This window comes from Chlorocebus sabaeus, chromosome 3, assembly GCF_047675955.1.
Source record: "Chlorocebus sabaeus isolate Y175 chromosome 3, mChlSab1.0.hap1, whole genome shotgun sequence".
NCBI lineage: Eukaryota > Metazoa > Chordata > Mammalia > Primates > Cercopithecidae > Chlorocebus > Chlorocebus sabaeus.
In genome coordinates, this window is record NC_132906.1 from 77,919,730 (window position 1) to 77,932,633 (window position 12,904).

A 12,904-nucleotide genomic window follows, 5' to 3' on the forward strand; every position below is an offset into this window, starting at 1 on the left:
CCTAGCGGCTTCTGTATCTGGCTGCTGGTTTACACAGATGTTTGAGTTTGTAAAACTCCAAAGCTACATTTCATGATTTGTGCACTTTTCTGAGTATATGTTATATTTCACTAAAAAGTTTTCAAAAGAAAAATTTTGAAAGAAAGAAACACATCACAAAAAGAAGGAAAATACTACTTCAAATACAGTATTTCTTTTGGCCATGCAGTGGAACAAGACTTTCTAATCCAGACTAGCACTATTGTTCTGGTGAATAATATCTTTTCCTGCTAAGAGAATCTTTAGATTTTTCTATTTCAGTCTATTTAGGGTTAAATACTCCCTTATTCAGTGTCTGATTACTAGGATAACATGTTAAAAATTAGAAAAATAGTATAACTTATTTTCTATATTTATGGGTTCCTTTTCTGTTTTTTTTTGTTTTTTTTTTTGTTTTTTTTTTGTTTTGTTTTCCTACTGTCAAATGAGCACAGGAGGAGACACTGTTGGTGGTGGAGGGGAAATGGGCTGTCACATAAGGTTAAGTACCTGAGGTCTGAATGCGTGGGTTCAAATCTCAGCTGTGTTTCTAATTAGCTGTTTCATCTCAGGCCTATCCTATAAAGGATGATTCTTGCTCAAAGAAAAGTATGGTCCTTCACCTTATCTCCCAGGAAATACCCTCTACTCTTGGAATTTCCTGACTAATAAGAATGTCTATGTTTACCTGCAGACCTTGGACCACACTAGATATTGTATGCTAATGATGTTATCTGTAGTGAGGACCTTGGGCCACAAGGCATCAGTTCAACATCTGAAGGGGTTAGAGGCTAAGGTTAGCTATGCAGGCTGTTAGCCAAGTCCACACAGCTGATCCTTAATGAAAACTCTGGACCCCAAAGTTTGAATGAGCTTCCCTGGTTGGCAACACTCCATGAGTACCCTCACACACTGTTGCTGGAAGAAATAAATGCTATCCACTGGAAGTGGATTCTACTGGGACAGGACAATTGTTAACTTTGTGTCTGGTCTCCCCGGACCCTACCCTAAGCATCTCTTCCTTTTGCTGATTTTATTTGTGTCCTTTTGCTATCAAAACTGTGAGTATAGCTGTTTTCTGCAGTTTCATGAATCCTTCTAGTAATTTATTGAATCTAAAAGTGGTCTCTCAACTGTGAAAGCTAGTTACACAATTTTTGAATCTTGGTTTTCTTATCACGTGGGATTGTTATGAAAAACAATTGAATAACGTGAGTTAAACACTTGGCATCATGCCTAGAAATATTAAGGAATAAAAGCATGCTTGGCTAGTTTTACTTCTGTTTTCCCACTGCTTTTGGTCTAGAAAAAAAAAAAAACTCATTTGAAATGCTGGTGAATGAGACACCAAATTGCTGTGGAGACACTAAATTTCATGGAATTTGATTATGCTGTAGGGAGAATAGGAAAAAACAGAGTATACTTTGTAGCAGGTGTATGGGGCCTCTGAGTAAAGAGTAATAGATGTTGATCACCTGAAATCTTCTAAATATAAAATGCCTCAGATCCTGGTGCCCAGCAATCAATGCACTACACAGACGAAAGAGTTTTTTTGTTTTCAGTACTGTAAAACTATTTTCTATGATATAGGCATAGTCTTTGTATTTTCTTGATACTACTACTGTTTCTGCCTATCTTTGCAAAAATGACAGAATCTATTTCTCTTAATTGAAAATCTGTATATATTTTCCATTGCCAAATTGTATTTAATTATTCATTATCATGAAAAACTACTAGTCATTCTGATTTTGATTTTACTTAAAAATATAGTCTTCTACTGTCCTCTCCTTTGAACATCTCTAAATAAAAAGTGCACAGAATGTTTCTTAAGCTACATGAAAATACTAAATACTATTTTAAAATTTATTAAAAAGTCTTTAAAATATACATTTCAAAAAGCTCATTCTGAAAAGAGAAATATCATATAAACTTACAATGATACAAATAATTTACTATTCAAACATTAACCATTCTACAAAAAAAGCTATGTACTTACTTTAAATGTCGGTGAGAGATAATTTTTTAGCAACCAGAATTTCACTGGTGTTTTGGTGTTACGCAAAACAGAAAGCATCATAATTCTGTATAAAAGAATATTAAACCCAATATACATTAACAGTAACAGGAGTTCATTTTTTTTTTAACCTTGAAGTGTTTTTTAAAATTGAATTTCAATTTTTAAAATTTAACTTTAAGTTCTAGGATACATGTGCAGAACATACAGGTTTGTTACATAGGTCTTCTTAAAGGCTTTTAAATAATTGAAGGTATGAATTAGAAGGTTTTCACAATGAAATGTGAAGAAACAAACTAAAATATGGTTTATCAAGTATGTAATGTGTAAGGATGAATACATATACATCATGGTAGCTTCATTTGGGCCCAGTTGTCTATGACTGTGTGATTAATAATAAGTCTGCAAACCCTGAAGAGGTGAATGATCTATCTATATTGACGAATTCACTGGATGGGTCATGTGGTTTGCTAACCTAAAACTCTGAATGGAAAGGATACAAATGAATCTAAAGTTCCATTTTAATGTATCAGTGCTACAATTCAAGTATTTCTGAGTTATTCTCTGTGACCTTTCTATATTAACTGTTTAAAAATAGCCTTTTGTACTTTGCAATATGCATTTCTCCCCTCATTCCCTTCCTTTTTGTAAAACAAGGTTTTCTTCACTGGAAAAGGATAATTTACTATAGTAAATTATATATATATATGTATATATAGTAAATACTGTATATAGTAAGTACTGTATATATATATTAAGTAAATATATATATATCGTGTGTGTGTGTATATATATATTCTTACCTATCCAAAATGTCTATTTGCTAGCCTTGAAGAAAACCAATATTTCAAATCAAGCCAAAACTCATGAAATTTCATATTTAAATATACTTACTTCATAATTTTAAGTAAAAAAAAAAAAAAGCAAGGTGTAAAGTAGTATGTTCTTTGTTACTATTTGGGTAAAAGGACTTAAAAAACTGAAATAAATAAATAAATAAATACACACACACATATATATATTTGTGTGTGTGCGAGTATCTCTTTAGCAGGATGTAAAAATAATACTATGGGTTTCCTGTGAGAAAAGGAACTGCGTATCAAGGAAACAGAGGTGGGAATTTTTTTTTCCCCCCAGTGTATATTCCTTTACTTTTTTTGAAATTTGAACCATGTAAATATTTCTTCTTCAAAATATAAAGTTAAAAAATATACCTACCTTAAAAAACGTTCATATAAATGACCAGAAGCAACTGAAAAAATGTTTAGGACATCTTTTTCCTTTTTTTCTTCTTTATGCAACCTTATTGTGAAACTTGGAATAAAAAAGTAATTGACATTTCTTAAACATACATATGGAAACATTGTATGCCTAAATACTAAATATAAGCAATAAATATAGAAATGTATTTCAAAATAGTTAAGCTATAAACACTATAATATTTACAAACTAATATTAAAATATTTGACAATATCATTTGAAGCTTTATGAGTTTTTTTTTTTAATTTGCAATATGGAATATAATTATATTGTCTCTAGGTGAATGCGCTGTTATTTTTTAATTTCTGTGAGTTGCCAAAGGTTGTTTTCAATACAAAGAATGAATTACAGCTTGACATGGCCATATCTAGTGTACTGAAACTTTAAACAGGCCAATAATGAGGGAAGGAACAGAATGCGGAAGTGTGGAACTATAGCACAGCAAGAATGTATGTGGTAACAGGGTAGGTGTCTGAGTGCTGCTGATGGGGCTCACCAACGCTAAAATATTTTTAAACCACCATCTACAATTTGGAGCTCCTCTGACCAAGCAGATTTTCTCCTCCACGCAGGGTATGGAGTACCCTCTTGGTACTGTGGATGATTTCCATGACCAAGAAAGCACTAGGGAGCCATGTCTACTCCCTGGTTTATATCATGGTAGCGTCATCTGGGCCCAGTTGTCATTTTCATTACATTTTTGGAGTTAGACCACCTCCATTTCATTTTTGTATAGGCCCATTTCATATACAAAAATGACTGAATCTTTTATTTACAGTATTCATAAAGCACAAATTCATCTTTTTCTTCCTAAACATTTTAAAGTATTTTTATATAAACAGATATTTAGAATGAATAAAATTTGGTAAACTTACAGTCATCATTAAAGGTATTTTGCAAAATATAGATTGTTATAGACAGAAGCATTTTTCAAATCTTGTAATCTCCCAAATAAGAAAAGAAGTTGATTCAGTAGCAAGAAAAAATAATCATTCTAAGTTAGAACTAAAACTAAGATGAAAAAAGTCAAAGCATCATAAGACACACAATACTATATATCTGGAGCAGTTAACGTCCCAAAAACTTACCATCTCTGTTCTAACAAAGCATTTTGTTTTTTGTATCCTTTTTATATAGCAAGCGGCTATATTTTGTTTTTGGTATCCTTTTTATATAGCAAGTGGCTATACCATAATTAAACAGTTATCTTCAATCATTCTTATCTCTACCTTCTAATTTTAATGGAAGCTCTTAGATGGATACTCTTAAAATTGTTCGGATTCTATTCCATTATCCCCTGTCAAACATACCTACCCTCTAAATTATCTCAATGAGTGGCCTCGATCCTTTATCAGTAACTTGTTCAAAGCACACACTGTGACAGTAACATGATTTTTCTTACCAAACAAGGAGTCAACTATAGAAAAAGAGGCTTAAACTGGGCAAAATCCAAAATGATGGAAGTGTTTTTGACTAGTATAACCAAATATGTTTAAGTTGTTGAACCTATTTTGGCTAACATTTCTATTTCTTATCTTTGATCAAAATGATTAATGGTTTGCCATCATAGCTCACATAGGGTTCAAATCTCTAAAATGGACATTCAAAGTTCTTTACAATGTGCATCTACAGGAGACAGCTTTTGTTTTTGCTCACCTAACACCTGTTCCCCTTCTAGTAACAACCTGGTATTTGGAGGGGAATCCTTCCTCCTCCCATCTCATCCTATGAGGTTTAGGTGGGACAGGCCTTCCCACCAGTTCTAGAAGTAGGCATATGACTCACGCTTGGTTATCAGAGTCACAGAAATCAGTTCAGTTTGGGACACATAGCTATAGTTGGACCCATGAATCAGCCTTGGAACTTTCACTGGAACTGTTTGGAAAGAGGCATTGTCCTTCCACTGGAAATAGTAAACTTTTAATTTTAAAAGTCTAGATTAAAATGGAGGAGACACAGAAAGAGTAGACCTAAGAGATGGAGAAAGACTGTATCCACACCACATCACCCAATGGCCAATGCCAGGTATACTCCTGGATTCTTTAGATATCTGAGTCAATATATTCCTTATGTAGGTTTGTTTTTCGACACAGGGTCTCACTCTGTCACCCAGGCTGGAGTGCAGTGTTGCAATCTTGACTTACTGCAGCTTTGACCTCCCAGACTCAAGCAATCCTCCCACCTCAGCCTTCTGAGTAACTGGAACTACAGATACATGCCACTGTGACTAGATAATTTTTAAACTTTTTGTAGATACAGGGTCTCACTATGTTGCCCAGGCTAGCCTTGAACTCCTGGGCTCAAGCAATCCTCCTGTCATCACCTCTCAAAGTGTTAGGATTATAGGTGTGAGTCACAACGCCTGGCCTGTGTTCCTTTGTAAACTAACAATAAAACAGTATAGGTATCAATCTAATATAAACAGTCCCTATTATTTTAAGTTGCAGCTAGCTAGGCTACTTTCTTTTCTTTGAGGAACATATCCAATCTTTTTGCCTTCATGTAACTGCCTTCACTCAATCTTTAACTTTTGAAATCCTGTCTTGTCCTTTAAAATAGATCTTTGCCACACACTTCGTCAAGGAGTATTTCCTGAGGTTCCTTGTAAGTGGATGTATAATTTTTCTCCATTGGTTTGTCCAGTATTTTATTTTCATCTGTCTTACAGCTCTAGTTTCCTATCTTGTACATAGTAGTAACATTTATGTATTTATCTTATCCCTCCTAGATTAGAGGACCTTTGCTTTACTTAAATTTTCACTGCCTGTGGAACTTCCACATACTAGACTTCTGGAACAATCTAGCGATGTGTTAAAATATTCATTAGTAATTACCTTTTAATGGAATCCCACATTCCTTTTGTTTTTTCATCTTCATCGGTAAGGATATCTTCCTTAATTTTGCCTGTTTCTTTTTTCACCTAGATAGCAAGGCAAAAAAGATTAGAATTTGGCTGCTTTAATATCGTGCTGTATGGTTAGAAAGTGAAACACACTGGGAGAGATTACCCATAGAAATCTAAGATTGACAGTTGCAGTAACCAAAGACAGGCAATATCTTAGCACAACGTTGTAAACAATCTGGTCTTCAACTATCAATTCAAACTCTCTGTTCAGTTTCTTCGGTGGTTACTTCCATATTGCTAAATAATGTGCTTGCACTTGTGTTTACTAATTTATCAGCTTTAGGCATTATCTACTAGTATTTCTGAATTCAGAGTTTAGACATTATTTACTCTTTGTGATGACAGATGAATAGCTCACTTATTGTCATCCTTCCCTTTCCCTATTTGTCTGGAAATTTTGGTAGTAATATGTTCATCTTCAGTTCTTCTACTGAGTATTTTTTGTCACTTTAAATAGTATCTAAATCTCTTTTTTTATTCCCACAATCCCAACAGTTTCTCGGGTATAATCTGTTTATAAGGACACTACTATTTCTATGATTTCCTTCTACCTCCCAACTTATATTAGTTAAACCTTGACTTTAGCATTTGTAAATACTGATAACATTTACATTTAGTTCAGTAAACATAATTGTGTCTGTTGCATTTTGCTATGGTGATTCTAAAACTTGAAAATCAGTAAAAAGTGTTCATTATGACAGTGTAAAAATTAACCACTGAAGAGTCGGAAAATCTACTAAAACTCTATTTCCTCTGTGCAGTTATAGTTTTAGTATAGTACAGCATAGTTATAGTTTCCTCCTATGGTCACCGTGCCACTCCCAGGAGACTCTTGCTGGTTCAGATTAATTTTCCTTTCTTACATTCCACCAGCAGAGAACTATTTTTTCCTGGAATTTCATGGTCCTTATTTTTTCTTGTGGGGAGATATACAAATATGTCTTCTTTATCACAAACATAATCTTTTCGTTTATTACTCATGTTATCTAATTGTCTGGAATTCTTGTCTACCTGAAGACATTTTTCTTAAAGTTCAACAATTAACTGTTTCTTTCTAGATTTTCTTTACATTGGTTTATAGATTACTTTCACCATTTCTTGAACTACTGATCTTCTTTCTTGATCTTGATTTTCATCTTCATTGTACTGCCAAATGTCTCCAAGAAGGGGTATGAAAAATAATTTTTCTAAAGCTTCATACTTCAGAAACTAACTTTTTACCTTCACATTTGATTAAGAATTTGGCTGGATAAACATTTGATTAAGAATTTGGCTGGATAAACAAGAGGTTCGAAATAATTTTCCTCAAAACACTGAAAGCTTTTGCTGTCTTTTAACAGCTAAGTATTTTGAAAATGAAATTTTGATACTAGTGTTAAGTGTCATTCTATTGCAGTTACGCACTTTTCCTTCTTAGTAGCTATTATAATCTTATATGGGCCATTTTCATTCATCCTACTTCATAATTTGTGGACTCTTTTGACATGAACATTTTTCTCTCTCAGCTTTAGGACACTTTCCCTCCTCCATCTTCTCTGTTGTTTCTGGAATTCCTCTTAGTAGGCTATTGGATTTCATGGGCTGATCCTCTATGTTGCTTATCTTTTCTCCTGTTTTTCTATCTTTTTACTGTAATTCTGAGAAACAGATGGTTAGGCGATAAAACTGTGTTATTAGAAAACAAACTGAAGGTGGTCGGGCGTGGTAGCTCATGCCTGTAATCCTAGCACTCTGGGAGGCCGAGGTGGGTGGATCACTCGAGGTCAAGAGTTTAAGACCAGCCTGGCCAACATAGTGAAACCCCACCTCTACTAAAAATACAAAAAATACACGCAAACACAAAAATTAGCCAGGCGTGGTAGCACATGCCTGTGGTCCCAGTTACTCAGGAGGCTGAGGCAGGAGGATCACTTGATCTTGGGAGATGGAGGCTGCAGTAAGCCAGTATCGGGCCACTGCACTCCAGGGTGAGCAACAGAGCGAGACTCTGTCTCAAAACAAAAACAAAAACAAAAACAAAAACAAAAACAAACTACTAAAAGACCTAGGTATGGGTAGGTTGTAGAATATTTGTAATTGGTATCTTTCATCAATTCATAAAAATTCTTAGTCATTATTGCTTCAAATGTTACTTGTACTCCATTCTTTAATTATCTTTGAAATTCCATTTAGGTTAATTTTATTTATCCAACAAATACTCATAAAGTGCTTTATCTTATCTTCATAACAGTCCTGTGAGGTATATTCTATTGTCAACCCTATTTTACAGATGAGGAAATGAGACAGAAAGAGATTAAGTAATCCGTCCAAGGTCACAAAGCTAGTGAGTGGCAGAGCCAGTTTTATTTTATTTTATTTTATTTTATTTTATTTTATTTTATTTATTTTTTTTTAATTTATTTATTATTATTAAACTTCAAGTTGTAGGGTACATGTGCACAACGTGCAGGTTTGCTACATATGTATACTTGTGCCATGTTGGTGTGCTGCACCCATCAACTCGTCATTTACATAAGGTATAACTCCCAATGCAATCCCTCCCCCCTCCCCCCTCCCCATGATAGGCCCCGGTGTGTGATGTTCCCCTTCCCGAGTCCAAGTGATCTCATTGTTCAGTTCCCGCCTATGAGTGAGAACATGTGGTGTTTGGTTTTCTGTTCTTGTGATAGTTTGCTAAGAATGATGGTTTCCAGCTGCATCCATGTCCCTACAAAGGACACAAACTGATCCTTTTTTATGGCTGCATAGTATTCCATGGTGTATATGTGCCACATTTTCTTAATCCAATCTGTCACTGATGGACATTTGGGTTGATTCCAAGTCTTTGCTATTGTGAATAGTGCTGCAATAAACATACGTGTGCATGTGTCTTTATAGCAGCATGATTTATAATCCTTTGGGTATATACCTAGTAATGGGATGGCTGGGTCATATGGTACATCTAGTTCTAGATCCTTGAGGAATCGCCATACTGTTTTCCATAATGGTTGAACTAGTTTACAATCCCACCAACAGTGTAAAAGTGTTCCTATTTCTCCACATCCTCTCCAGCACCTGTTGTTTCCTGACTTTTGAATGATCGCCATTCTAACTGGTGTGAGATGGTATCTCATTGTGGTTTTGATTTGCATTTCTCTGATGGCCAGTGATGATGAGCATTTTTTCATGTGTCTGTTGGCTGTATGAATGTCTTCTTTTGAGAAATGTCTGTTCATATCCTTTGCCCACTTTTTGATGGGGTTGTTTTTTTCTTGTAAATTTGTTTGAGTTCTTTGTAGGTTCTGGATATTAGCCCTTTGTCAGATGAGTAGATTGCAAAAATTTTCTCCCATTCTGTAGGTTGCCTGTTCACTCTGATGGTAGTTTCTTTTGCTGTGCAGAAGCTCTTTAGTTTAATGAGATCCCATTTGTCAATTTTGGCTTTTGCTGCCATTGCTTTTGGTGTTTTAGACATGAAGTCTTTGCCCATACCTATGTCCTGAATGGTACTACCTAGGTTTTCCTCTAGGATTTTTATGGTATTAGGTCTAACATTTAAGTCTCTAATCCATCTTGAATTAATTTTCGTATAAGGAGTAAGGAAAGGATCCAGTTTCAGCTTTCTACTATGGCTAGCCAATTTTCCCAGCACCATTTATTAAATAGGGAATCCTTTCCCCATTTCTTGTTTCTCTCAGGTTTGTCAAAGATCAGATGGCTGTAGATGTGTGGTATTATTTCTGAGGACTCTGTTCTGTTCCATTGGTCTATATCTCTGTTTTGGTACCAGTACCATGCTGTTTTGGTTACTGTAGCCTTGTAGTATAGTTTGAAGTCAGGTAGCATGATGCCTCCAGCTTTGTTCTTTTGACTTAGGATTGTCTTGGAGATGCGGGCTCTTTTTTGGTTCCATATGAACTTTAAAGCAGTTTTTTCCAATTCTGTGAAGAAGCTCATTGGTAGCTTGATGGGGATGGCATTGAATCTATAAATTACCTTGGGCAGTATGGCCATTTTCACGATATTGATTCTTCCTATCCATGAGCATGGTATGTTCTTCCATTTGTTTGTGTCCTCTTTGATTTCACTGAGCAGTGGTTTGTAGTTCTCCTTGAAGAGGTCCTTTACATCCCTTGTAAGTTGGATTCCTAGGTATTTTATTCTCTTTGAAGCAATTGTGAATGGAAGTTCATTCCTGATTTGGCTCTCTGTTTGACTGTCACTGGTGTATAAGAATGCTTGTGATTTTTGCACATTAATTTTGTATCCTGAGACTTTGCTGAAGTTGCTGATCAGCTTAAGGAGATTTTGGGCTGAGACAATGGGGTTTTCTAAATATACAATCATGTCGTCTGCAAACAGGGACAATTTGACTTCTTCTTTTCCTAACTGAATCCCCTTGATTTCTTTCTCTTGCCTGATTGCCCTAGCCAGAACTTCCAACACTATGTTGAATAGGAGTGGTGAGAGAGGGCATCCCTGTCTTGTGCCAGTTTTCAAAGGGAATTTTTCCAGTTTTTGCCCATTCAGTATGATATTGGCTGTGGGTTTGTCATAAATAGCTCTTATGATTTTGAGGTACGTTCCATCAATACCGAATTTATTGAGCGTTTTTAGCATGAAGGGCTGTTGAATTTTGTCAAAAGCCTTTTCTGCATCTATTGAGATAATCATGTGATTCTTGTCTTTGGTTCTGTTTATATGCTGGATTATGTTTATTGATTTCCAAATGTTGAACCAGCCTTGCATCCCAGGGATGAAGCCCACTTGATCATGGTGGATAAGCTTTTTGATGTGCTGCTGAATCCGGTTTGCCAGTATTTTATTGAGGATTTTTGCATCGATGTTCATCAGGGATATTGGTCTAAAATTCTCTTTTTTTGTTGTGTCTCTGTCAGGCTTTGGTATCAGGATGATGTTGGCCTCATAAAATGAGTTAGGGAGGATTCCCTCTTTTTCTATTGATTGGAATAGTTTCAGAAGGAATGGTACCAGCTCCTCCTTGTACCTCTGGTAGAATTCAGCTGTGAATCCATCTGGTCCTGGACTTTTTTTGGTTGGTAGGCTATTAATTATTGCCTCAATTTCAGAGCCTACTATTGGTCTATTCAGGGATTCAACTTCTTCCTGGTTTAGTCTTGGAAGAGTGTAAGTGTCCAGGAAATTATCCATTTCTTCTAGATTTTCCAGTTTATTTGCGTAGAGGTGTTTATAGTATTCTCTGATGGTAGTTTGTATTTCTGTGGGGTCGGTGGTGATATTCCCTTTATCATTTTTAATTGCGTCGATATGATTCTTCTCTCTTCTTTATTAGTCTTGCTAGTGGTCTGTCAATTTTGTTGATCTTTTCAAAAAACCAACTCCTGGATTCATTGATTTTTTGGAGGGTTTTTTGTGTCTCTATCTCCTTCAGTTCTGCTCTGATCTTAGTTATTTCTTGCCTTCTGCTAGCTTTCGAATGTGTTTGCTCTTGCTTCTCTAGTTCTTTTAATTGCGATGTTAGAGTGTCAATTTTAGATCTTTCCTGCTTTCTCTTGTGGGCATTTAGTGCTATAAATTTCCCTCTACACACTGCTTTAAATGTGTCCCAGAGATTCTGGTATGTTGTATCTTTGTTCTCATTGGTTTCAAAGAACATCTTTATTTCTGCCTTCATTTCGTTATGTACCCAGTAGTCATTCAGGAGCAGGTTGTTCAGTTTCCATGTAGTTGAGCGGTTTTGATTGAGTTCCTTAGTCCTGAGTTCTAATTTGATTGCACTGTGGTCTGAGAGACAGTTTGTTATAATTTCTGTTCTTGTACATTTGCTGAGGAGTGCTTTACTTCCAATTACGTGGTCAATTTTGGAGTAAGTACGATGTGGTGCTGAGAAGAATGTATATTCTGTTGATTTGGGGTGGAGAGTTCTATAGATGTCTATTAGGTCTGCTTGCTGCAGAGATGAGTTCAATTCCTGGATATCCTTGTTAACTTTCTGTCTCGTTGATCTGTCTAATGTTGACAGTGGAGTGTTGAAGTCTCCCATTATTATTGTATGGGAGTCTAAGTCTCTTTGTAAGTCTCTAAGGACTTGCTTTATGAATCTGGGTGCTCCTGTATTGGGTGCATATATATTTAGGATAGTTAGCTCTTCCTGTTGAATTGATCCCTTTACCATTATGTAATGGCCTTCTTTGTCTCTTTTGATCTTTGATGGTTTAAAGTCTGTTTTATCAGAGACTAGTATTGCAACCCCCACTTTTTTTTTGTTCTCCATTTGCTTGGTAAATCTTCCTCCATCCCTTTATTTTGAGCCTATGTATGTCTCTGCATGTGAGATGGGTCTCCTGAATACAGCAGACTGATGGATCTTGACTCTTTATCCAGTTTGCCAGTCTGTGTCTTTTAATTGGAGCATTTAGTCCATTTACATTTAAGGTTACGATTGTTATGTGTGAACTTGATCCTGCCATTATGATATTAACTGGCTATTTTGCTCGTTAGTTGATGCAGTTTCTTCCTAGCCTTGATGGTCTTTACATTTTGGCATGTTTTTGCAATGGCTGGTACCAGTTGTTCCTTTCCATGTTTAGTGCTTCCTTCAGGGTCTCTTGTAAGGCAGGCCTAGTGGTGACAAAATCTCTAAGCATTTGCTTATCTGTAAAGGATTTTTTTTTCTCCTTCACTTATGAAACTGAGTTTGGCTGGATATAAAATTCTGGGTTGAAAATTCTTTTCTTTAAGAATGT

The 12,904-nt window shown here is 35.6% G+C and overlaps 1 protein-coding gene across 4 annotated transcripts in view; it reads right to left on the reverse strand.

The window, feature by feature from the left end:
- UGGT2 (UDP-glucose glycoprotein glucosyltransferase 2) overlaps positions 1-12,904 on the reverse strand; it is a 228,616-nt gene that overhangs the window by 41,450 nt on the left and 174,262 nt on the right. For all 4 annotated transcript variants that reach the window (XR_005243747.2, XM_038007821.2, XM_007960706.3 and 1 more), the window contains exons 31-33: positions 6,127-6,212; positions 3,251-3,346; positions 2,015-2,099 (exon numbers count right to left, since the gene is read on the reverse strand). Coding sequence is in view for 3 of the 4 variants with exons in the window: in XM_038007821.2 (XP_037863749.2) it covers positions 2,015-2,099; positions 3,251-3,346; positions 6,127-6,212 (267 nt within the window). In the remaining variant the exon portion in view is untranslated. The remainder of the gene's footprint in view (positions 1-2,014; positions 2,100-3,250; positions 3,347-6,126; positions 6,213-12,904) is intronic.